The sequence below is a fragment of the Callospermophilus lateralis genome, chromosome 17, assembly GCF_048772815.1.
Source record: "Callospermophilus lateralis isolate mCalLat2 chromosome 17, mCalLat2.hap1, whole genome shotgun sequence".
NCBI lineage: Eukaryota > Metazoa > Chordata > Mammalia > Rodentia > Sciuridae > Callospermophilus > Callospermophilus lateralis.
The window spans coordinates 56,598,250-56,625,535 of record NC_135321.1 but is presented as its reverse complement, the minus strand read 5'-3'; the positions used below and the strand labels follow the sequence as shown (position 1 = coordinate 56,625,535).

The following is a 27,286-nucleotide window of genomic DNA, read 5'->3' as shown; positions in this document are numbered from 1 at the left end:
TAACTGATAGAGCAGTACATGTTTTACTATGTACATTCTTTTTCCAAATATTCCTTCTAGTTCCAAATTAACAGATTTTGAGCATACCATCCTTTGAATCTGCTTTTTCACTGGTTGGTAGTCTGCTCATCCTAAAGGTTAACAAGGAATGCTCCCCAACCTTTCCACTGGCCATACTTCTCACTCCTCTGTGTATCCTCAAGTCTTTGTGAATAATGAATAATGGAAGCTCTGCCTTGTATTATTCCAGTTGTGGATCTGTCTCTTGCACTTGATGATCTCCTTAAGGGCACCCAAGCTCAAGCTCAGTGAGCCCTGGATAGCACAACTGCACAGTGAATTTCAACTCTGTTGACTACAGTGTGCAGTAGACCATATTGTGACTTTTTTTTTTTTTTTTTTTTCCAGTTCTGGGCTATAAAACCCAGGGCTTGTGCATGCTAAGTACTGGCTCTACTACTGAGCGACACCCCCAACCTTTGACCCACTCTTCACTGCAGGTTGCAGGCCTAATTTATAAATTCTAGGCCACAAATAATTCAGAAGATAAGAGCTTTTGCTGGGCACGGTGGTACATGCCTGTAATGCAGCAGTTGCAAAGGCTGAGGCAAGAGGATCACAAGTTCAAAGCCAGCCTCAGCAACTTAGTGAGGCCATAAGCAACTAAGTGAGACCGTAAGCAACTTAGTGAGCAAGCAACTTAGTGAGATACTGACTTAGAATATAAAAAGGGCTGGGGATGTGACTCAGTGGTTAAGTGCCTCTGGATTTAATCCCTTGTGCCAAAACAAAAACAAAAAGGCAAAACAACAACAACAAAAATCTTTCTTGCTGGGAATATAAGTCACTTGTGAAAAATTTAAAATAAAACAAAATTAGTTTTTGGTAACCTGTTTTACAGCTAGACACAAGTAAGACTAACCTCACTTTCTGTGTCATCAACAAATATGCATCCCTCACATTTCAAAAGTTTAAGCAATTTCTTAAATAGAGTTGCCTGTCAACTTAAAACAGCATTTCTGAGATCCAGAAGGTGTAAAAGAGGAAGAGACAGGATGAGCACATAGAGATAAACCTGTCAATTCCCTTCTGCTTTATAAGAAATTCACAAATGTCCAAGTAAAAGTCCAATTCCAACTATGTTTAATGTCTAGTTCACAGATATAAATATGACTTTGTGGCTCTAGCAGTCTACAGATCTTGTGGTGTTAGGAGATTCTTAATTGTACTTTCTTGGATTGCATTCCTTTTCATCTGCATGGATGACTGAACATTTATTTTCTGCCTAGCTTTATTTTATTTCAGAGAAATATTTCTGTTGAGAATCAAATGAGACACTAAGGCAATGAGCTATAAAAATGCAAGATACCCTTTTTAGAAAAAAATTTAATATATATTTTTACTTGTTGATGGACCTTTATTTTGTTCATTTACTTATATGCATTGCTGAGAACTGAACTCAGTGCCTCACATGTGCTAGGCAAATGCTCTACCACTTGAGCCACAACCCCAGCCTGTAAGATATCCTTTTTAAAAGGGCAGTTAAAAATCAAGACACTAAAAAGGTTCACACATACATTGCTGGTGCAATTGCAAATTGGTGCAACCACTCTGGAAAGCAGTATGGAGACTCCTCTGAAAACTTGGAATGGAATCACCCTTTGACCCAGTTATCCTACTTGTTGGTATATACCCAGAGAACTTAAAATCAACATACCACAGTGATGTAACCACATCATTGTTTATAACAGCTCAATTCACAATAGCTAAGCTATAGAACCCAACCTAGGTGCCCTTCAACAGATGAATGAATAAAGAAAATGGGGTATATACACACACAATGTAATATTACTCAGCTATAAAGAATGAAATTGTGGCATGTGCCGGTAAATGGATGAAAATGCAGACTATCATGCTAAATAAAATAAGCCAATCCCCCCAAAGCAAAGGCCAAATGTTCTCTCTGATATGCAGATGCTAACACTCAATAAGGTGGGGGAGGGAAGAATAGAAGTTCATTGGATTAGACAAAGGGAAATGAAGGGAAGGGAGCAGAGATGGTTAGGAAAGACGAGTTGGACATAACTTTCCTATGTTCATATATGAATACACCACCAGTGCAACTCCATATCATGTACAACCACAAGAATGGGAACCTATCAGAATAAGTTTTACTCCATGTATGGAGTAATGTCAAAATAGACTCTACTATCATGTATATCTAAAAAGAATAGAAAAAAAATCAAGAGACTAAACTAAATGTCAACTTATCACATGATGGATGATGGCCTGTTGATCCATCATGTAGGGAAGACAGGCCACTAACTAGTCATGAGAACCAATGTCAAAATGGATTTTGAATAACCAGCCCCAAAAACACTATGGAGGATAATAATTCAGAAAACTTAAAAAAGTCCTAGTCTTATTGTTACAAAACTGAGAAACTCATTTAAGAAAAAAACCCAAAGTCAACCAAGAACAGAAATTTAATCAAAATTAAAAGCTACAAAACACAGACACTTTTTGCAAAGTCCTGCTTTAAACACCAAAACTTTTAGCTGGGGTGTAGAGCGGGTGATTAGCAAGTATAAGGCCCTATGTTCCATCCCCAACATAAAAAAAAAAAAAAATAACAGAGTTAACAGGCACAAATGCAGCAACAAAGATTGAGCAATAAATATAAAATAGATGCTAAATTACTGAAGTCGCCTCAAATTCCCATGGAAATAAAACTTTTTCCTAAACCCTTAAAGAGTATGTTTTCTGAGGCCACTCCTGCTAAGTGCCAGGAAGACAGGCACAGTGAGGTATTTTTAAACAGAGGGATTCAATACAGGGAACTAGTTGCACAAGTGTCAAAATGCTAAGCTGACAAAAAGGGAATGCCAAGGTGACACAGCAATTAGTAACTGAAGACAGCAGTTACTACCCCCAGGGCTCAGGGAACAAAATGAAGAGGTACTGTCAAACTTTAGAGCTCAAAGGACTCTTGTGAAACTGCATTTCTGGAGAGGGGGGCTCAGACTGAGGGGGCAGGGTCAAGGGGTACAGTACGCTAAGAAGGGGACACTAAGGAGGTGCTAGGATGGTCCAGTGGGTGAGATAGTGAGGAGCCCAGATGCTTAGCAAGAATGGAGGTAGGGGTTCCACAGGAAGCTAGATTCTAGGGCCAAAATGGCAAGCAAATTTCTTCTTCCCTCCCAAATTTCTGGAGTTTCTTCCACCAGCAGATTTTAACCAGGAGAACAAGAGGGCTTTGCAAACATGGTCAATGTCACAGCCCCAAAGTCACGAGGCTTGGAGGTGAGATAATAAATAACTGGCACGATCAATGATCAAAGTTGTTGATGGTAAAGGTACATACATTAAAAAAAATTTTCTTGAGGACACTGCACAAATACACACACACTGATTTAAGTGTATGATTCAGTGGCATTAGTCTATTCACATTGTTGTGCTACCATCACAACCATCCATCTCCCAAATTTTTTTCATCTTTCCCAACTGAAACTGTGCACCCATCAGACACCACTTTCGGCCTTTCCCTCTCTGCAATCGCTGGCAATCATTATTCTTCCTGTCTCTATGAATAGTACTACTCTATACACATTTCAAAAGTGGAATCACATGGTATTTGCTTTTCTGATATTGCTTATTTCACTTCACATGTCTTTAAGGTTCAGTATAAATCACATCCATTACTCTTTCGATGGACACATGAGTTATTCCTTCCTTTTGGCTACTGTGAATAATGTTGTGGACCTTGGTACAAATGTCTGTTTGAGACCTGATGAGTTGCTTCCGAGTACACCACTAGAGGCTGAGTTGCTAGGTCATATATAGTTACACATTTAACCCTTCAAGACTGTTTTCCACAGTGGAGGATGCCACACTTTTCTCATTTAAAATTTTAAAAAATATATGGAGTTTGTGAAGAAAATTATCATATAATATGCTTTAAAATTAAATTATAAAGAAATGTGGCAACTCAACTGTCATTCATAAATACAAAATTTTATTTGCACTTCATTAGTGTAGAAAGACCACAATGCTTCTCATACCACAACACTCAGGACACGCCAAGTTATTCAAATACATACTTACTTATTTACCTTGACTAAACACAACAGTGCAGTTTAATAAAAGATATACCAAAGATAGAGTTCACAAATTCATTATCAGACAAAGAAAAAAAATTGAAAAAAACCAAAAAACAAACAAACAAACAAACAAAAAAACAAATATTGAACACAGTCTATGCTTAATAGGAATAGGCTTCACCATAAAGGGGAAAAGTTTTATCATTACAAAGATACAGGATGTTTAGGCTAATACATGTATGTTCTTTGATATAATAAAATGAATCTCTTTAAAATTCCTTTAAACAGGATTTGTTTAGGACAGCAGCGTTGTTTTAAAATCTTTTTTTCTATAGTTTCAAAACACTTCTTTATTGAATTTTTGTCTTTCTTAAAAGCATAGGATACATCTATCAGGAAACCATGAGAGATTCTGTGGCCTCAGGACCAAGTCAAATCCAACCCTCTAGCTAGGAATATCCTATCATTAGAGAACATTAATAAATAACCTTCAACAGCTATGAGTGGAGCTTTGCTTTGTGGCAGAAACACTCCAAAGATGCTACAGCTGGGGAAATGTCTTGTAAATAAAGAAAAAAGCACTTAACGTAGCTTTTTTTTTTTTTTTTTTCCCACAAAAAGTCTTTAGTTTTACAAATTTTCTTTAAAACAGTAAGCAAAGCACCACATTCTTTCTTCTTATCAGAATATCTTCTGTCCTCATAGTATAATTAACAAGGACAATTATATTATTTAAGAAACATTATACTTTTCTTCTCTCCCATTCTTCATATTAGAAGTACTATGTTTCCCAGTGTATGTACACTAGACACTGGGGCTATGAATGAAATATAATTTGGAGGGAAATATGTAATTTATAACCCAAACTTACCCAGGATTGCATATTTGCATATTTACAAGTTAGTGTATAGCTCTGACTTGGATTACAAAGTGCGAAAGGAAATTGTCAAAATGATTGTAGTGCAGAATAGAATGTTTTTTCCCCTTTTCAGGAATCATTTCCACCTTGTTTCAAAGTAGCAAATCAACAACATCGGACATGCGGTCTTGGTGGAGGCAATTCTGGCGGGATTTCAGGTTCTGGTTGTAATGAGAGAATGCTATTGGACAACTCATTCCTTAAAATATCCAGAGGCATCTAAAGGGTAATGAGAAACACAAATACATTTTAACCTTATAAGAGGTAAATGTTTTAAAAATTGTACAATTATATTTTTTAAAAAGTGTTTTATAAACTCTCTGAAAGGAGCCAGAGGTGCAGATCTATGGTAGAGTACTTGCCTAGCAAATGTGAGGTCCTGGGTTTGATTTCTAGCACTACAAAAATAAGTAAGTAATAAAAATAAAAAATAAAAATGTAGTATAAAGCTCTATGATCATCAAAGGTCAATTAGACAAACAAAATGAAAACCTAGTTCAGGGCACTCCAAGTTACAATATGAACACTGCCCAGTTTATTTCATACCACATGGCAGGAGAGACCAGCAACCCCAATACTTACTTTCATAGAACCCAATATGATGAAGACTTACTTTTTTTTTTTTAAATAAATGAAATAAATGGTCTGCATTCTAAAAAGTTACATGCTTACTAAAGAAAGTAATAGCCTCTGTTGGAAATTACATAAAAACCACTGTATAAGAAATTTCTGAATTTTTGAACTGAAAAATTATAATTGTTGGTATCTGCAGATAAATTGAAACTTGAACTGAAAATATTTGAAAAAAAATTGCACCTGTAATGAATATGCAGATTTTTTCCCCTTGTCATTATTTCCTAAATAGTACAAACTAATTTACTGGGGGTTTTTTTGGTCCTCATTGGTAAATTTCAGAATTATTAAAAAAAGCATACTCAGCAATAATTTTCCTCTCTATCAGATACATCATCCATAGCAATAATTTTGGAAGATTTTTATCTAGAAGAAAAATCTGTTGAAGATGAATGCTGAATATGTGAAGTTTCTCATAAAAACTTTGCATAGCACTAACAATGAATTAAGAATCATAATAATCTGAGATGATTTAAAGTATATGAGAGGCTATATGTATGTTCTATGCAAATATTACGCTGTTTTATATAAAGGACTTGAATATCCATTGAGTTTGGTATCCTCTGGGACCCTAAAACCAATCCCTAGTAGATGCCAAGGTGTAAACTGTATGAATAGATTTAAATACTTACTAAAAACCTTTAAATACAAGTCTACAAATGCCTGAAAAAAATACTACTGCTCAATAAAGCTGTCAAACATTATTTCCTTGCAACCCAGCATTACCAAAAGGCCTCCTATAGAGAGTGGGGCGCCAAGAGAAAACAAGTGCCCGAGGCTCTCCTCAGCAATGAAGTCTGTGTACTTTCCTAGGTCTCTACCGTCAATATGGAACTTAATTCTTATAGAAAAACAGGAAAAAAGAAAAGCAAATGTCAAGCAAACATAGTACTTAATTCATTCACTTGCAGTGCTGGGGATGGCACTCAGGGCTTTGTGCATGCTCAGCAAGTCCTCTTATCACTGAGCTATATCACCCTCCCAGCCCCACATTCTTTATCTTATTTTTATTCACTTTTACAGTGCGAGGGAAGGCCTAGCACTGGGTCTCATGCAGGCAAGACAAGTTCTCATCTACTGAGCGGCAGTCAGTCCTTCCCTCTCCTGGCATAATTATTCTGCCTTGTATAAGTCATTTCAAAGATAAGCAAAAATATTGTTCATCAATTCTAAGGACACCAAAAACCCCTGGATGGGAAACAGCTACATAGCAAGCTGTCTGTGCTGGTTCCTGAACCTAAGTACAGTAGTTGTAAATACTTTACTTAGGTTCAGGAACCAGCACAGACAACTACTGTACTTTTGTTTCTAAAATAAAAAATTTTCAGCAAATTAATAGCAATAAAGGAAACAACAGGTTTTTAGATGAAATCCTTTCATGACATATTCCTTTTTACCTTTTTCAGAATATCGTCAACAAGTTTCAGAAATATCTCGTCCACATTGAAGTTGTCCTTGGCACTTGCTTCACAGAACCGCATCCCAGTTATCTGCTGTGCAAACTGAGAAGACACACGTAATCTGTTTTCTCTGTGTGAAGCACAACATGGACCAGTGTTTGTGCATTAGGCCTGGCTTCTGATGGGCAGCCATGGCCTTTGGGCTTCAGCTTTAAGGGAAGCAGGGACTCAAGGTCTGTAAAGACCCATTTATGCTCAAATGTTAAGATCACAGTGCAGCAAATTCCTACATTATAACACACACACACACACACACACACACACACACACACCCCAAACCCCAAATTCCTTGGATGATATTAGAACATTTAAGTTGAATTATATGCCTAAGGTTCTAAAAATATAATGGATCTGACATTTACAATGAGAATATCATTTCTTCTCCATGATTGAATCCCTAGCAAAAGCTAAAGAAGTTAAATACAAAAAAAGTTAAATACACTAGAGTAATAAGAAAATCATGAAAGCAATTTTATAACATAAAAACATGTTTTTTTTTCTAAAAAAAAGTCAGTTTAGGTAATAATGCAAGTACATAATAACATGCTTTATTTTCTCCTCCACTTCAAAATGAATTTAAAGGAGTAAATAGAAGAAAAAAAAAACAAACAAATGAGAAGGATGTGATGCAGTGATCACTACTTGATAATTATTTTGTAATTTAAAAGAATATGCAATTTATGAAAAAACAGTAAGATGCAGAATGTAGGAACCATGGCTTTCACCATTTTCTTACCTTTTCACCTTGCTGTCTGGTGATTTCTCTGTCCGATTCACAGTCCAATTTATTTCCAACTAAGAGAAGTTCAGCATCTTCTGAAGCATACTGTGGAATTTCAAAGGTGGGTACTGTCATACACTAACAAAGCGAGGGTAAACTGGCACAGTATTTGTCACTCATTTACTTCTGTGCTCATTTCCTTCCATCGTTTATTAGCACCTCCTGGGAGGGCTGGTAATGGACAGAGTTCACAGAATTTTAGAAAGTACTTTGATGACAAGCTTCCAAACTACCATGCTCTTGGCCTTTGACCTAACATTTTCCAAGACTCTGTCTTAAGAAAGGATTGGAAAAGTAGGCCACACTTAAAATGGTCATCAACTGAAAAAGACCTAGAGTTCAACAAGATGGTTTAAGAATAAAACAAAATACAATAAAACACAGTCGTTCAAGCAAAAACAAAACCTATGCTTTGGAAAAACACTTAATGACAAACGAAGGTTCTCAAGACAATACTTAGTGAAATAAGCTGAAAGTACAACTAAATGGATTGAATCCAGGATTTTAAGTTTACCTTTGTGCTTTTCTTGATTTTCCAAATTTTATTAATGAAGTATCATTAATTCATAATCAGAAAAAGTCAAAAGACACATTTGTAAAATTTCTAAAATATTTAGGCACAACAAAATTTCTCTCTTTAAAAAGGTTAAAATACTGAGTAACTCATTTAAATTTTGTTCCTAAAAGTATTTGAAACAGACTACATCAAAAGACATCTGAATTGTGTTGCCTTGGCAAGTTGCTTGGCCAAGTAAAGGTATCAGTACTTAGCACATGGTGAGCACCCAAGGAATGACAGCTCTTGTACAATGGTAAAGTGCAAAACTCCTGAACCAAAGAGACTTGAGCATCGGAGCTCAAGTTCTTGGCAGATTCACAACCTCCAGTATCTAAAAGGGCCCTTAGGATTTAGGGCATTTCTTCCTTTATATTTCTTTTTTATATTTTTTGGCTGTACTGGGGATTGAATCTAGGGCTTTGTGCATGCTTAGCTAGGCAAGTGCTCTATTACTGAGCTCCATCTCCAGGCCTTTTGAATTTGAGATAGGGTCTCACCAAGTTGCCCAGACTGGCCTCAAGCTTGCAATCCTCTTGCTTTATCCCATGAATGGCCATGAAGTTTCTTTATGCACATGCGGACTATTGCCTTAAATCACTCTGCTGCTTTATCTCCCAGATATCCCCAAACCATATCCCCAAGAAGGCAAATTAAGCCTAGGGTCTGCTCCTTCAGGCTTAGTCTTTTGCAAAACTTGTTTTGTGATTAGCATACTGTGTGGCTGACAAAATGGGCTGGTTGGGTATTACTTGGGTATAAGGAGAACTCAGTCTCCAGTGACCAAGGCCAAGTGTGGAGTGAGCTGAGGGCAGGCACCCCACCTAGGTCTGCTTTATGTTTTTAAGTCTAGTTCTTTAATACATTTCAAAGAGGTACACACTGAAAGCTAGAAACGAACATTCTTCAGCATCATCAATAAAACTATAGACAAAATACAACTGGGTTTCAATAAAATTTGTACATAAAATCCAAATTTGTAATAGGTGTGCTAGTGTCATAAAGGAATTAAAAACATCAAATTATTGCTTAAGGGGAAGAAAACCCTCAAATTGTGGTCAGTTCCATACTAACACATCTTACCCCAAACTGCTCTTTTTTCTAAATGTGCATTTGGGGTACACATCTCCCAGAGAAAACGTGATTTATATCAATTATGCAGACACAGGTCTTCTGTATATAGTCAATCATGAATTAAAGGAAAAATCTCTTGATCAAAAAGAGAATCCAAAAGATATCTACAATCCCAAGGGCAGATGTCCAGCTGAGGCCCCAGGACAGCCCACAGGCACCATGAACAAGGCCATCTCCTCAAGTGCAGGAAATGAGCATCTAACTAGCCTTTTTGCAGAAACATGTATCCAATGCCATGGAAACAGCTGTGGACAATAGATTGAGCATGTTTGGGCTTTAAAATCAGAGTCCAGTGTACCAAATGAAAATCCTAGTTTTATTATTTATCAGCTGATTCTGGATAATTTAGATCTTCACTGACTCATCTATCACATAGTACTAAATACCTACCTGAAGGTTATGATATGATCAAATGATGTTTATTTTGCAAAATCATGCTCCTTCCTTGTGTTTCCAGCTTCTTCCTTTCACGATTGATACCCACAAACAGAATTCACATTGGACAGAAAAATACAAACATATACCTTATCAATCATCTTCATCCATTTTGGCAAATCATCAAACGTCTCCTTCTTAGTGATATCATATACTAATATGATCCCCTTGGCACTTCTGTAATAAGCTGAGGTAATGCTGTTGAATCTCTCCTGACCTGCTGTGTCCCTAGGAAACAGGAGCAAAAATCAGTTCCCAAACAACAGTGAAAGCAAGCAAATCCACATTCCTGCACAAATATGTATTCTGTTGCTGTTTATTTATGAGGAAACACGAGAAACATGCCTATCTCCCTACCCCCACCCCCCAGCCAGCAGGAAAAATTCAGGCTGACTTAACTATATGAGATACAAGGTATCTTTGCATATGCATTAACTAAATCCGATGCATGGAGCTGGATTATGAAGCAAGACCAACAAACTATGTAGAATAACCTTCTGTAGAATAACCTTCTTTGAAAAGTCAGAGAATCAGCCACAGGAATGTTATATATCACAATCAAAATATGTGATCATTTATTTTTTTCAAAGTGAAACATAGGAAATGAGCTTTTTAAATATGGAATTTACAAATCAATCCCCAATAATTCATCATTCCCCATTTAAGACCATGCCCTAATTTCTATCTTTTTGTGTCTGACTTTGAATAGTTGAGGTGGAAAAGCATGTTCCTTTAAGGAATTATTCCATATTCCCAAAAGATATGGGGTGAGAAAGTCTTTGTTTTCTATTTTTCTCAAAAGCATCTTTACTTATTTTCTTTGAACACTAAATATGTTATCATGTATGGTCAAAGGATTGGGTAAATAAAATGTTTCCATCCAACTATTATTTGTTGCATCATAAAAACTCCACAAAATTAAATTTAAATTTCAAAAAATTAAATTATTAAATTTCAAAAAATTTCAAAAAATTTCATAACAAGGTAAAGCGCTAATTATGCCTCTGTCATTCTGTGAAGATAGAGAATCTTAATATTTGTGTTCTTTATCTCCATGAACTTGAATTTTCACAAGAAATGATAAAAAGCTGATTTATATAAATTTGAAGTTTACTGATGCAACTAAATTATCATTCACTACAGCCAGCAATTTCCAAATTGAAACCTCCTGCAATTCTGTTTTCCCAGTTTGGTATATAACAATGCTTAAACAATATATGTAAGTGATACAGTTACTAATTTACAGGGCAAAAAATCAATTTTAGCTATAAAATGTTCTACTTCTTACAAGCAGAGAATTAATTGATGCAAACCTAAGAACACCAGTTGAAACAAAATTTCCCAGCAGTGAAGACTGGGCTGATAGGATGAAACTATATCCTAATCAATACATTTTGGCAACACCTACATTCAAGTTCTTATGTACACTCATGTAGAAATACTTCTCTAAAGATTAGAAAAAAAATGGCTCTTTTTTGACCATAGATAATCAAGGAACTGAAAAAATGTGGCAATGACAAAATGTGACACAGAACTGTGACAAAGACAATGGCAGCTTTGGGTACTTAAACCTTTAGGCCCTCTCTATAGTGAATATTTTCTAAGATGGGCTATAAACAAAAATAACCAAGAAAAAAATGCATTTGTTCTAACAAGCCCCTCTGAAAACTGATAGGTGATATGACTGTGGTGGTCCTGTGTCCCCTTGAACTGTTTCTGCCTCCAGTGACTGCTTCCATGCCCTCAACTAATGACAGTGAAACACAACCACACAACTGCACCAAACACGTTACAACAGCACAAGGATTGCTCTTTTCTCCAAAATAAGCCATGCATACAGGTCAAGCATCCCTGAGCCAAAACTTCAAGCTTAAAATTCCATATCTGACCTCAAGTGACAAATAGTAGTCAAAATGTAGGCATACTAAAAATAGTGTTTAAAATCACCTCCATGCTATTATGGTTAAGATGTATATGAAACATAAATAAATTTCATGTTTAGAACTTGGATCCCACCTCCAAAGCATCTTATTATATTTATGCAAATGTTATGAAGTCCAAAATATTTCTGGTCCCAAGCATTTTGAATAAGAGACAATCAATCCATATTTTAAATAAGTAAAAAAATTATAACCATGATTCCAATATCTCCTTTTAATCTACTGCACAGCAAAAAAAAAAAAGAAGAGAAAGGTTTGTTTTGTTTTTTTTTCCCCCTTTGTTCTTTTTTGCAGTGCCAAAACCTTGCACATGCTAGGTAAATTCTCTACACCAAACTACACCCTAGCAGGTTTCTTTCATCTTTTAAATAAAACATTTCAGAAGATTAAAAAAAAAATCTTATTTTAAGTAATTATATGATTAACAAAATGGTTGGAATATTGTGGACATATGATTCACTGTTGAAAACCCCTTCAAGAAAAGACAAGAATCCTACTTCCTAATTGAATCACTGGAATATTCCATGTAGAAAACTTGCAAATCAACCTTTCAATAAATCCAATGCATCATCTCATTGTCCCTCCCTCCATTAATCTTTACCAATGTCATATTGTCAGCTGATAAAGCTTGAGGAGTGAAGAGACAAGAGGAAAGCAAGAGAGTTGTTTTTGAGAATGTTTTACATTCAAGGGAAAAGCAGTCTGAGTGCACCATGTGGTCCTGGAACCCTACCATCACTCTCTTCTCTGTGGACTCGAATTCCCTAAGGAAGGCCACCTAGGTCAGTCAGAGGCACTGCAGTCAAACTCCAGATGTATGCAGTGCCACCAGTACAGTCTTGGTGGGCAGAAGTTCAGGAAAGCACCTTTGCATTTCCATATATTTTGACGGGCAGTAATGTACAAGATAAACTTTGCTGCCTTTTCAGGGGTTAGAATATGATATACCTACTTTTTGTTATTCACTATTAAGCTTAGACTTTAATGTTGCATAATCCAAGTCTAAAACAAAAACATGAGACAAAATAAAAGCCCCAAACTCCTCAATGTGGGTTATGGAGTTGCAGATGTCTAAATGAAGATATTACCTCAGATACTTGGAAGGCGACCAGTGCTGGCTCAGCTCCAGCAGTGCCCCAGACAGGGACATGGATGAAGGATGGAGACATGGCACTAACATTCAAGCGTTAGATGACCGGCGATGCCACAGATGAAGCAGCGATTAACGAAGATGAAAGCAAACACACACAGATGGTGGACAGACAGTCAGAGCTGAGGGTAACCTGCCGAGAGGAGTTAGTAAGCTGAGTGTACTGCATAGGCATCATGAAAAATACAATGGCATCCTTGGCACAGCTCAGCCGTGCCACTTCTCAAGCTCCAATGACCAGAGCCTATCCTTTCTTCCAGAGAGGTCTCTGGCAATCTGAAATACTTCTGAAGGCTATCCTTGGGCTGGTAATAGAGAAGGGAAAGATGTGAGTGCTGGACATAGTTAAAATGCAGCTGGTGTGGTCTCTCATTCTGATTTGAGCTGAGAAAAGAACTTCTCTTCAGGAAGGGGCCTCTGGATTCACTTCTGGCAGGCAGAAGGGCCACCTGCAGGACAGCTAGAAGGGGTATACCTGTGCACAGCCCCAACCTGAACAGTTCCCAGGTGATGTGCCTTCACCTCCTGCCAATCTGGTTGTGAATACAGTGGGCTCTCTTTGAAATACTACCACACAAAATAACTTTAAAGACATGAAGACATGCATTTGAACAATGATGTTAGTGATGGCAGTTTTGAGATCATGTCAAATGATTTAAAAACAGAGGTGTAAAGCTCCCAACTAGCTTTCATGAAAGCAACACAATGCCTCATGTGCAAATGCAGTCTGAAATAAGTAGATGCTGCTAAATTCTCCCATGAAGGAAATGCTATTCATCTGATTTGACAATGAGCAAAGGAGCAGAAAAGTAGGGGAGGTGAGCCAGCTCACAGAGTTCATTTTAGTAGACAAGCGTGTGGATTGTTAAATACACACGGCACGTTACTGGGGCATACTCTGCCACTTACCAGATTTGCAATCGAATTTTCTTTCCTCTTAGCTCTACAGTTTTGATTTTAAAGTCAACACCTGTAAATTAAACAAATAAATGTGAAGAAAAACAAGAAAGAGACAATTTATCATTTTAAAAAAATCCTATTTGTTTTGGTATCATTACCACAGAAATAAAAGAACCAGCATCACAAAGTTCAAGGATAGGGCAGAAGTGCATGAGGATCTGCAATTCCAGGTAATCCTCATGTTCTACACACAACTGGCAAAGTCAACACCTGTTGTGTTTCTTCTGAACCATCTATTTAGCATCTCTTCAGAATATAACTTATGACTATCACAATTCAGCATAAAAGTCATTTAAAAATCATACTTAATAATTACATAAGCAAATGGTGCTATCTTGAGGAAATTTCCCATAGGGAACACTGGAAACAACCTGGATTTCAAACAGCCTTTTGGAAATTATCATATTAAAATTTTCAACACTCACAAAACCTTTGGTGACTATCAACATGATTTATTTATTTATCCATAGAAAGAGGGAGAAATTATTATTAAAATTTACTTATACAAATTAACATAAAATTTAATTTGTATTCATTTTAATATTTATTAATCAAACCATCATGTATCATCTTCCCTTTTTAATTTGGCCCATTAAAACCAAATTTTTATTTGTATATGTTTGTATATGTTACCTTACATGCCTTTTGGTTATAGAAGACTTAAATATTTTGAGATATTTTTTTAAAAACAAAATTTTCACAACTAAGAAAAACAAAGGGGGTGCTGGCTAAATGTGAGCACTAGAAACATTCCCTACTTCCTGATAGCTTCCTAAGGGGATCACCCCAACCACTGACAGGTAGGTAGCCCATATGTGACTGTGGTATGGTGGCAGCAGGAAGCATGGGAACCCTGCCTGTTTCTTGACCCTTCATCTCTGAGACATGAGGCAGCAGTAGTCAGATGAGTTCTAGGTGAAGAGAAAGCCATGTGACTGATTTTATAATTAGTAACACACTGTAGATATCAGTGCCAACCAAAGACATGTTTATAGCCCTGTGGGTGAAGGGGAGGCCCTAGTCTGTACAATAAAGAAAAGCTGTACAAATATGAAACATCACAAGAAAACAAGCTATAAGATTTTAATACATTTCAATTCTTAATCCCTCATATCAGACACAATTTCAAATGCCACTGGACAAAGCTGGTTAACTCAATTTCACTCTCATTTCTGAAGCTGATCTGCTTTCCAAAGTCAAATGACAGACTGTGTTGAACCTAGAAGTGGGTCTGTGTACAACTAATATCTTTGAACAGAGTCCTTAACCCTCACCACAAGGGAACAAACGGCAAACTTCAAAATGATGTCTCTCAGACTCAAGTAACGGTGAGGAGACACCATTATGTTCTACTTTTAAAGGTACAGCTGAATGACAAAACACTGCCTGCATGATATTAACCTAAAGATTTCTTTGCTTCCCTGTTACTTTGCAATGGAATTAACAAATCAAATTCATATTATTGCAACTACTATCCTATTGCTCCTTTATTTCCAGATAACTACAAATGGGTTTGTTTTTAAAATTTCCGTTAAGAGAACTCTAACTTTAAAAAAAACTTGTCACAGTGACTGCTACCTTACTGAAAAGAATTGGCAGGTGATACCTCTTTGAGTTGGCTTCCAATCAACCAAGAGAATCCCTGGAGATCTCCAGAGTGGGTCCATGGGATTTTGATTATGCCTTTTTCTCTGCTAAGAGTTGTTGAATCTGAATACTCTCAACCAACATGAACCACTTATCAATTTTCAGCAGTCCTACATGAGGATTATTTTTGAAACCACAAATGAATAAAAATAAAATGACATGGCATTAATGTTCAAAATCAGGAAATAAACAAAGGTAAAAAGAATTATGAGTCTGTTTAGCCAGCATGAAGACTATCTAGTTTAAGTGAGTACATTAAAGACAATAACATCACCACCAACAAAATACCCAGCGGCTAAGTCCAAAATTCCATAAAAGACAACAGCACATTAAAATAGTCCTACCCACCCCTAATAATAATGTGTAATAATTGAAAACTTGATCCAATTTATGGCTTGGAAACATACCTTTGTATCACAGCCAAACAATTCTAAAAATCTTTTTACATCAAAAATATTTCAGTGTTACCTATTTGTAATATTTGCATGTAATAGAAATGGCCTCAAATATTTGACATCAGCTTTAGGAAAGGTCAGCACAGCGACAGCCCCTCACTGGGGAGCAACTCCTAGGATACTTAGGGATTCAAGGGTGTGGCTCAGTGGGACTCCTTGGGTTCAATCCCTAGCACAGGTCCCCCTCTCCCCCCTCCCCCAAAAAAGACAAAAGCAAGGGATGAAAAGGTTGTGACCTTAATTGTTATCTATAACCTTGTTGAAAACCCAGTGTCCTACAGGCTTCTTGACTAACAGGGTAGCGAGTAGTCTCTGCCACCCTACCAGTCAATAGGAATAATTCCCCAAAAGCTTAGTAATACTGATCTAAATTAATACACTATACACTTGGCCATTAACTACCTTTCTCTGCTGTTCTCTCTTCTTAGGGCACCTCCTTGTCTGCCCAGAAATCTTTTAAATCCTAGATTTCCCACTGTAATCATTCTCCATCCACCAGTAAGCTCTCACTCTTCATCTATGTCCCCAGCTTGTGAATCTGAACTCTTCTAGGCCTTATTGCATGGATCCTTCATTGGCCTCCCCTACTGAATATGTGCACTCTGAGGATAAGCCGTCTTTGGCCCCTGAAATGTAGGATATTGCCTGGTGTTCAACAGCAACCCAATGAATTAGATATATGGTCGCCAACCCCTACCCCAGCACCACCCTCTCCATCAAATGCTAAATATACATGGAAAAATGCTAAGCATTTTTGAAAAAATTAAGAAAATTCAGGACTGATTAATTTTTTTTAAAAAGGCATGATATGGAGACAGGATGGACAGGTAGAATGAAATAGTGAATGCAGAAATGTCTTTGTGTATAGACATTATTTCATTTCTCATAATTCTTGAAAGGAAGGGGCTATCTTGATTAACAGGCTCATCCTCTCCCTATGTACCCTTATCCCCGTGGATTACCATTTCATCATTTAGATGAAGTAGTGATCCACTAGCAGATTATTCTGGTAACAGGAGCTTACTTTTCTTTAAGCTTACCTATTTTATAGAAGCCTTTATTATGTTTTAATGAGCTTCCAGAAAGGACCCAGGTTATGGTGTTATCATCCCTGTTATCAATGGACTTAGACTACTGTATTTGAATCAGTATGACTTGTCTTTGACCTTAATTTCCTTAAGCAAGAAGGACAATGGATATCTGTTAAGCACTCTGTCTTGCATTTAACCCAGTCAATACTCCCACAGCCCAATGAGGGGGGCACTATTATACCAGGGCAGAGACTGTAAGTGGTAATTTGCCTGTGGTTAAAGCAAATACTAGCAGAACAATAGAATCAACATTCAAGTTTATACCACTGCTCACAATGAAAAGTTGTTATAGTAAAAATCACATGGGTGGAAAAAAATGAAATGTGAAACATCCTACAAATGGCCCATGATCATAAGTGCTGCTAAAGAGAAAGCTTTGCCTTCCTCTTAGTTGTCTTTCATAAATCTCCCACTAGCATGAGGAATTGGTATACTTAGCAGTGACAGGACTTCTCAGTCACCCTCAAGACAAACATTTCCAAAACATTAGTTTCCTTTTTCTGGGCCATAAGAAGTACAAAAATGAAAATAGCAAACATTTCTTTTTTTATAATCCTTTCCAGCAAAAATAACACTATGGCCCATGTCTGTGAGTACAACTGAATGGACAGTCTCCTTCTTCTAGGCCCATTTCCGTTCTCCCTCACCAAAGACCGGGAGTCTGTACCACACAGACTTAACACTTTCAAACAGCAGGATTCTCAGAATCAAGTAGGTCTTCACTCCAACAGTGGTTGTGAAGTTGCTGCCAATTTACAGTGATCATCTACATGCTGTTTGTACAGAGGCTTTTCTTCCAAGGATGTATCTTACATAATGTCATCCGGTTTGGGACATGATATTCCTTAAGGAGAGAATTTCAAGCATTTTCAGTGAGTTGACAATGAGAAACTAAACTAAGAAATGAGTCAAGGTCACCCAGACAGAAGTGAATCTAACATAATAAAACAAGTGGCCTGAACCTGAGGCCAATGATCTGCCAAAACTATACCACCTAGCAGAAGAATGCAGACTGAAAGTGTTCCTTATAAAGGAAAAGGCAATGCCAGCTTACTGCTACCAGACCTATCCTTCAACTCCTGTACCACCCCCAGGAAGTACCCTAATGAGTGAAATCCTAGGTACCTATCATCTGGCTTTTCCTACCTATACTATGTGTGAGAATTAAATGAAACAGAAACTACTTTATTATTGTAATTGTAAAATATTGCAATCAATTCACAGGTAGGTACTATTAAAATAGTAAAACCACCATGTGTCATTTCAAATACTCAATAGGCAAGGATATCACATGTCCATCATCCACCCCTCTTTCACTCCAGGCCACACAAATATAGACCACCTATGTGTATCTCCAAGACGCAGAAGCACAAGCACAGAAACAGCCTTGCACTTGACCTGAACACATACACAGCATAGTTGGACTACATCGGCAGGGTGAAACTGGGAGCTCTGGGCACTTGCTCTACCTGGAGACCATTGCATCTCAAGGACAGTTACATTTTCCTGTAAGTATTTGAGAGAATTTCAGAGACAGGTGTTTGTTTCCTTCATTAAAAAACAAAAACAAAAAACAAACAAACAAACAAACAAAAAAACTAAGAACTAACTCCTTTTTGGTGTTGTTCTAAGAGATTAATTAGAGAATTATCTCATTGCAGTGCATTCTCTGAATCACTTTATGAGGCAGAGATTAAGACTTTTCCCATTGTGTAGATGAAAAAATGGAAGTCAGAGAGGTTTGTAGGCTGTCCAAGGTTTTGGCCCTGATAAGTCTTTAGAGTGAAGATTGGAAACTGGGCTATCTGCCTTTAGGATGCACTCATCTCATTCACCAGAAAAGAAAGGAGAGGAGAGAAATGGGTATGGATACATATTTAACATTTAAAAAGAACTTTGCTCTGCTAAGCAAGGCCAGATTGTCCCCGCACCAGGAGGCCTTCTCCTCTCTTTGGCTATGGAAAGATTCTCTATCTGAAAGGCCACTACCCATCATTTCCAACTCTTGATGAAAAAGGAAAGAAAATATTAAAAGAGGGGAAAGGTGTCTGTGAGGAGTGGGAGACAAACAGTGGATCATGAACATGTTCTTCATATACAAAAAAAAAAAAAAAAAAATACTAATTTTACTGTAGTAACAACTCAGAATGGGTCCATGACAACACGAGAGCTGTCAGGAAGACCGTATATTTATGTATTTCACTGAGGTCATGAGCTTCACTTTTGATATTTCATATTCACCTGCATAATCGTATATGTCTTTAAAGGATAGTGTTTTGGGGAGGGATGTTTCAGAGTTTCTACATTTGTAGTACAAATAAGGAGAAGAGAATGATAAAAAACCTTTTCTGACAAGGCATGTAGGACACTGTATCTCATTTATTCCTATATCATGAGAGAGGAAAGTAGCGTAAGCCTCACTTCCCCCACCCCCATCCCCTTTTGTGAATGAAAACTGAGGTAAGTCACCTGCCTAAGGACATACTGACAATTGTGCAGGGACTAGAACTGCAGTTTGCCTGCCTGTAGAACCTACACCTCCCAGGACGGAAATCTCTGGTGGCCAAGGAAAAAATTGTGTTTTCCTTTTAGAATGAGAAATTAGAAGTGAATACTTGATTGTGGGTGTGTGATTCTTTAGCCAATCAACAGGGTATTGGGCTAAGAAAGGGTGAAAAACAGGACGGCTCCAGTTCCACAGGGGCCTGTACCTTCACCCCACCCAGGCTTCAGCACTAAGGGCTGGGACAGCCTTCACTGTCAGCTCCTTCCTCACACACCTGCCTGAGGTAGTCTGTTTTGTTTTGTAAACAAAGAAAGTATTACACAAGCACTGCAAAGCAAACAGTGGAGTCTATCAGATTTTGGGGAAAAACAGGAAAAAGGTTTTCTATGGAATATATAGTGTTTGTTAAGCCTGCGTTATGCTTTCTGGCTTTAAAGGATAAGGATTAAAAATAATCATAATCACTCAATTAAGGGTAGTATTTTTGGTCTGTACCTTTGGTCTTTGAAATACTTTCCAAATGTCAAAACTGTGCAATAGAAGAAGACAAAAAGAATAATCCTCTGTTGAAGTACAATGGTGTTCGCCTCTTTTCCAACATTTCATTATGTTTCCTTCCATGACTCACTTCCCTCCTTGAAAGGGACAGGCCAGGTAAGCTTTGTACCCTATAAAATGGCTAGCAGAACTGTGTCTTACGTTTTTAAGATTTTCTTAAAAAATCTGAGTGACAACTGTACAAAGCCATGTTTTCTTTACTAGTTCAAACCAATGCTTAACTGAACAATGTATCTGGCACCCTAGGCTAGAGAGTAATTTGGATCTATCATTCTCAAAGGAACCTATTTCCCTTCTATAGCAGGATCTATCAACAGTCTGCTTCTGGCTCATTCCACACACTGGAAAGAAGGGCCATCTCCAAGAATGTGGATCTCTATCAAACATGAGGAATCCCCTCCCCTTCACTGTGAAGCAGTGAGGGGAAGGCAGAATGTACTTGGAGGTAGGACTTCAGAGTCCCATTCGATGGAAAGAAGCTACCCCAACTAAATCTGCACCCTTTCCCTGAAAGCTACTTAATTCCACAAAAGGGGACACCGCACAAGTCTGAGTCTGCATTAAGTTCATTACACAAACCCAGTCACGCAATGCAGGGCACATACAAGCTCCTTTCCTGCTCATGCTCACTCCTCCCTGAGGCATCCTGTTACATCAATCTGGCAGGGAAGCCCGTGAGGTTCTCTCAGGAGGGGTGGAACAATATTGGAGGACTGTGGTGTCTGGCTTTTGGAGTGGGAATTCTGGACAATTTTCTCTAATTTTCTCTTATGTAAAACACTTGCATAGATTTGTCATGGCTTGGAAGACTGCATATAAATACCAAGAGCAAAGTAAAATACACAGTTAAGAATCAGACATTTCTTCTGAGGTTTCTAACACAAATCTCTGCCCTAGGTTTCCAGAATACAGTACAAGCAATTTCCCTTAACAGTCATTCTGCTGCTTCCAGGTATACAAACTTGTGCAATATTTTATCCATCATGTCACCTAATATTCTAGGGCAGACCCATAGACAGCCATTTTCAAAGAGGACTTACATTCACCTGTTTCTTGGATCCCCTCAATTCTGCTGTCAGATTAATAGCTGACATGGCTGAAAGGGAATGACCTGCACCCATAACTTTCCCAGTGGGCATGTCTCCTGCAGGGGCCCGCCCTCAGAACAGGCATCCTCATCTCTATAGAGACTGAATGGAACAGACAGGTAAGGACATTCAAAGGGCTGTGGCCAGTAATCAACTTAAAGAGCACTCCCTGAGGTACTGTTATCTTTTAAAACCAGACATTCTCAGGGGCCAGGTTAGGAAATTCAATGTATTGCTATAAATGACAAAGAGGAAGAATTAATATTCTCAGAGCAAAAGTTAAAGAACCTTTTAATTCCAGTATCTCATCTTTTGTGTGTGTGTGTGTGTGTATTTATTTATATGTATTTTGGTACTACAGGCTGAATTCAGGGGGGCACTGAGCTATATCCCTAGTCTTTTTTGTGACAGGTTCATATGAAATTGCTTAGAGTGGCCTTGAACTTCTCCTGCCTCAGTTCTCTAAGTTCCTGGGATTACAGGTGTGAGTTATCATGCCCAGTTACACACACATATATATATATTTTAAATTTTCATTCTAAGTTGTCATTTTTGGAAAGTTGGTAATAGTAGATTCCCCCTGCCTCCTCAACATTGCTCCTTGGGCAAAATGGAACTGGCAATTCTACGTTGGCCTTTAGCATTTAGGAAATTTTACTGCCCAGAAAAATAAGAATTCTAGCTTACACAGCCTTAAAGCAAATTTTCCTATATTTTAATATACTTGCTTTGGAAAAATTGGGAAAACTTTTATGCTTCACATATACCTTATAAATACAGCCTGAGGGTAACTTTATAGTACATTTTTAGTGTGCCTGTGTTTCTGACTGTGATTCATCACAAGAGGTCAGGTGATGTTTCCATTTGGGCATCATGCCTATACTCAAAACTTTCTGGTTTTCAGGTTAGGATATTCTACCTGATAAAAAATGCAATTCTTAGAGCATTATTCTGCCATGCAAAAGTGACAAATGATGATAGGGACATTGTTAATGAAGGTCAACTGATACCACAGAACAATTACATCACTATGTTCACAGGGCAAAGACCAAATTAGAAAACTAAAAAGGACTTGAGTATCTTACTTTATGTGTGTGAACAATCAGTATTTTCAACAAAGGAAAGTCAATTTAAATCCTAAAGTGATCAAGAACTCAGTTGTAGCCCTGATTACTTGCTGACCAGCTGTGACATTGGGTAGTTTGTGTACATCACTGATATTTTATGTACTGTTTTGTGAGATGGGGATAATTTGCAAGACTGCTGTGATGTCTTTTGCTGGTACATAGTACATGTTCATCAAATCACAAAGACTTACAATAGAATATTACATTTTAGACACAGATAACTAAATTACTTTTCCAAAGTCACAAACTAGTAAATGGCAAATACGAAAGCAAGAGCCCAGGTTCCTCAGTCTTACTTGTTTCTTCTAGAATGCAATATTGTCGGAACTAGGTGGGATCCTACCTGGCAAAATCATTTCAATCTAAACAAAATTGACAGCTAGCTTCCAATAGTTATGTAGAAATAAAACAAACACTTTTATGGCTTATTTTGAAATGCACTTTTAAAAAAGCTTATTTATGCTAAATCTAATACAGTCAAATAGGAGAAAGAAAGACCAAGAATTCAGTGTTGCTAGATAGAAATGGCTTCTACATATTCTACCCAGAAAGTAATCGCATGAATATACGTATGCATACATGTACCCAGATTCATAGTGATAGTAATGAAATATGCTTACAATACAGGCATTGCTATGGAAAAATAAGTCGAGTAAGTTAGATACTTGTAAATTTCTACAGCAAACTAGCTTTTTTTTTTTCATTTCTCAAACTTTAAAAGCTACTCCCGTATTTTAAAAAATAACCTGTCATGTTATGCTAGTTATATCAGACTAAGTAATTGAATTCCATGGATACAAAATCCATTTGAAAATCAGACTCCATTTAGATAATTTCCATTAAATAGATCAGTGATTAAAAACAATCTTTGTAGCTTTTCATACCCTTGTGAATTTTGGGTACCTAAAAATCAAATCAGTTTCTGATTTGATTACCAATAAAAAAAAAAAATCAACATTTTGCGCATTTGTCATTTTACACAATAGTTCATCATCTCAAATCCCTAAGGATTTCCACTATAACCTGTTACAGAATGCCTAAGGAAGTCTCATTCACTTTAAAATGCAGGAGATACTTATCTAGTTTCTGAATTACAGACACCTTTGTCTCAGCAACCTGGGTCCAGATAGGCATAGGGACCTGTGCTATCATGAGTAGCAGACATCTACAAGCCCTGACATGGGAAAGGCAAAACTGCCCCCACCAAAGAGAAATCTTTCTTTAAGTGGAGCTTACTCTAGTGCATGGAGATGAAACTGGAAAAACCAGCCTCAGAAGGACCATAGGAGCTAACTGCTTAAAAGGTAGCCACAATGCTACACCACACCCAACATTGTATTTAAGTAGCACTTTTCTAAAGGAACTTGAGGAATGAATTTTTCTTCACAACATTCCAATGAGGAAGGCTTCTCTGAACAGTCCTTACCCTTAGTCCCAAATAGGAGGTGCTTTAAATAGGAGGCTTCCCAATTATTGTCTCTAACATTGCCCTTAGCTCCCTAGGAGCTCTGATCCACTTCTAAGCAAAGCCCATGTCCTGTTTACCACTGAATCCCCAGTGGGCAGAATAATACACAGCACACAGTAGGTGCTCAACAAACAACCTAATCACTGGAAGGGAAACATGACTCAGAGGCAGAAAACTTAAGGGGACTGGTTATCTTTCTTAAAATGTGTTCATGTTCTGGACCAGGCCATGGATCGGCTTCCTTCTCTGAACCTCCCATAATTAGAAACATTTATTGAATCAAGCACTATAGGCTACATATGGAGGAAACAAAAATTGGCAAGAGGAAAATTCAACCACACCCAGTGCAGGAACATAGGTAACGGGATCTGTGTGTGTATTCATATTTTTTAAGGGAACAGAGAAATAAACTGCTGGTCTCCTTGCCTCTTGGTTTCTTGCTCATTCCCAAATATTCTATGTAATCCCAAATTAGTTTCACTGTCTTTGTGTCAATGCCTTATTAGGAGACCTTCACTGTTCCAGATGCCCACTGGACAGGCACATGCTTCTCAGAATGACAGTCTGAACCTCCAAGCATACACACCTGTGTCCTCTAAAGTTCCTAAGGAACCTTTCCCAGAAGTGAGGATGCAGCTCCACTGCACCTATGTTAGAAAACCATTCATCATCTCACTTCTCACCCATTCTAAAGCAAACTTCATTTATCACCCAGCTCACCTACATGCACCCAAGTCTTCATAGTGATCCACCTGTTAGCAACTGCATTCATTTCTCTTCAGTACACATGCAAGTTTATTATCTCATTTTATATGTGTGTGGAGCTATTAAAAATGAATAATTCTGAATTGCTTTTACCTTTATGTCAGATACAAAAACAACATAAAACTTATTTCCTGTACTCTTATGATCCAAAATTGGGTATTTGAAACAGGTATAATTATGCTATTGAATTTTAAAGCCATGTTCCCAACACTAACATTTAAAAACAAACAGGGTATAGAAAGCAACATTATTTCCAAAATGATTAATCCTAAAAAAGCATTACAGGAAGTTCTGAAAACAAAACAAAAATAGAAAATTGGAGCTTTAATTTTCCAGTAAGACAGTTTAAATGCAATAATGTTTTGTTACATGACACTTTAAATCCAATTCATCTCAAAACTGAAACTACATTTTGTTACAACTCTAAATGTATGTATCAGTATGTGGAATGATACTTTTAATTCTGCATATCAAATCTCCATACTATTCAATGTTTCTTGTACACCCCCCCACATCCCTCCTGCCTACCATTGAAGATGACTGCTCTTTATTCTGAAGAGACATCCCATTCACAGGGTTCCCCTACCTTTGGCAGCTTTTAAGGGATTTTCCAAAGAAAGAACTGTTGTCCACACCCACATGACAAACTTCAATGACAAATCCTGTAAGTCTGGGTTCATTAAAAAAATTTCCCTTGCAGTTGCAGGATTAGATTCTGAGGATATTAACCTGGAGCCTTACTGTAATGTTTACTGTATTTGCAGGTCACCGGGTTATATGAGGTCAGGGATAAACACAGAAGTCCCTCTGCCAGACATTTGTAGTTAAAACAAGAAACTTAAGTGTAGTTTTTGTCTTAGTAGTCTCTGTAAGGAATTTTAAACTTCATTTCGGTGCATTCGTGAACGTGGCTCAAAATAAGAAAATAAACCCCAGTTCATTCCCCAACACAAGGCAAACCTAAGAGGTCAAAACCCTCTATCAATGACCCAGGAGCTTTAACAAAAGATGAGTGGCCTTTCGCTTTAACTTCTTTCCACTGCCTGTCTGATCCCCCCCCGCCCCCCCCGCCCCCCCCCCCCCCGCAACTCAGTTTTCCTAGGGTGAGTCTGGAAAGGGCTGGGAGTTTCCGCGGAGACGGATGCATCGCTCTGACCTCCTGCCCCGGGCCGTGGAGGGTTCAGGAGATCGCCCAGGCTCTTGGTCAGGACCCCGCTTCCCACCCGGGACGCGAGGACCGGGGGCTAGGGACGAATCTCCGTAGAGAAACCCAACGAAAATCTGTCTGGCTTTGAGAATGGACTCAGAGGCTTCCACGAAGTTCCCAGATTTCATCGAAAGGCCCACACGCCAGAGGCAAGGCTACCCGGGCCCCTACAGCTGGAGAAAGGCCCACAGCCTCGAGGAGAAACTAGGCCGACAGGCGACCCGCCGCAGCTCCCTTACCCACAGTGGACTTGCAGGCCTCGCAGAAGGTGTCGTCGGTGAAACGCTCCATCAGGCTGGTCTTTCCCACCCCGCGGGAGCCGATGATGATGACCTTGCAGTTTGAAGTCCGCCGGCCTGGGGGGCTGTTTCCTCCGACGCGCCTGGCCGCCGGTCAGCACCGCGAAGTCCGCGCCCAGGCCGCCGCCGCCGCCGCCGCCGCCCCCGGCCCGCCTCTGCAGCGCGGCACCCGGATCCATGCAAGCATACGGCTCGCGCTCGGCCAGCCGCCCGCCCACCTCGCGGCCGCGCGCCCCAAGCCCCGGCGCCCCCTCGGCCTCCGCCGCGCGCGGGGCCTCGGCCCCGAACTCGGCGTCCGCCCACTCGAGCGGCCCCGGCGGCCCGCGGGCTCCCCGCTGTAGCTGCGCCGCCGGCCGGATTCCCGCGCCCCGCTCCCCGCCGCCGCCGCCGCCGCCGCTGCCGCCGGGAGAGGAGGAAGGGAAGCAGCTACTCCGCAGCAGCGGTAACAGCATCCCGGACGAGGAGGGGCAGGAAGCGCAGGCGCCGAGGGGCGGGGCCGCGAGGAGGCGCGCGTGCGCCCCCTGCCTACTGGAGGACTGCGGTCCTGCAGCTGAGGGCTGCTCTGTTGCCTTCTGGCTTTCTGCTCTTTTCCTGCTTCCTCCAATTCGCTAGCTCTTGCTTCCCTGTTTGTTTATGTCGGCTGTTTTGTCTTTTCTGCTTCTTTCATCCTCTCTCTATTCACTCCTTTCCCTACTTTAACTGAATGCAGTCCCCAAACACCATGCGCTTTTATTAGATGTCTCTCCCTATACTTTCTATACTTTCTTGAATCTCTGCGCTAAACTCAAAAGTCTGGCCAGGGCCCTCAGAGGTCCTGAAGCCAGGCTCCCGCATCACGCGGTGCCAATGATAGGTTCTAGTCTAAACCCACTTTCGAACATAAACACCACTCAGGGGTGGAAGCCCCCGGCCACCGTGTTGTTGCTTGGTCTTTTCGTGTCTCGTGTGTATTGCACTTTCCACGGAAACACAGGAAATGAGTTATCTTAACTCCATTGCTGCCTCTC

At 38.9% G+C, this 27,286-nt stretch overlaps 1 protein-coding gene across 1 annotated transcript; it reads right to left on the bottom strand.

Moving 5' to 3' along the window:
• Positions 1 to 3,993: 3,993 nt before the first annotated feature.
• Positions 3,994 to 26,740, bottom strand: Rab12 (RAB12, member RAS oncogene family). Its single transcript, XM_076836671.2, is given in 7 exon segments — positions 3,994 to 5,238; positions 7,050 to 7,154; positions 7,849 to 7,938; positions 10,108 to 10,246; positions 14,018 to 14,078; positions 26,220 to 26,313; positions 26,315 to 26,740. Coding segments are annotated over 7 exon segments (1,020 nt in total). The 5' UTR covers positions 26,732 to 26,740; the 3' UTR covers positions 3,994 to 5,124.
• Positions 26,741 to 27,286: the final 546 nt, after the last annotated feature.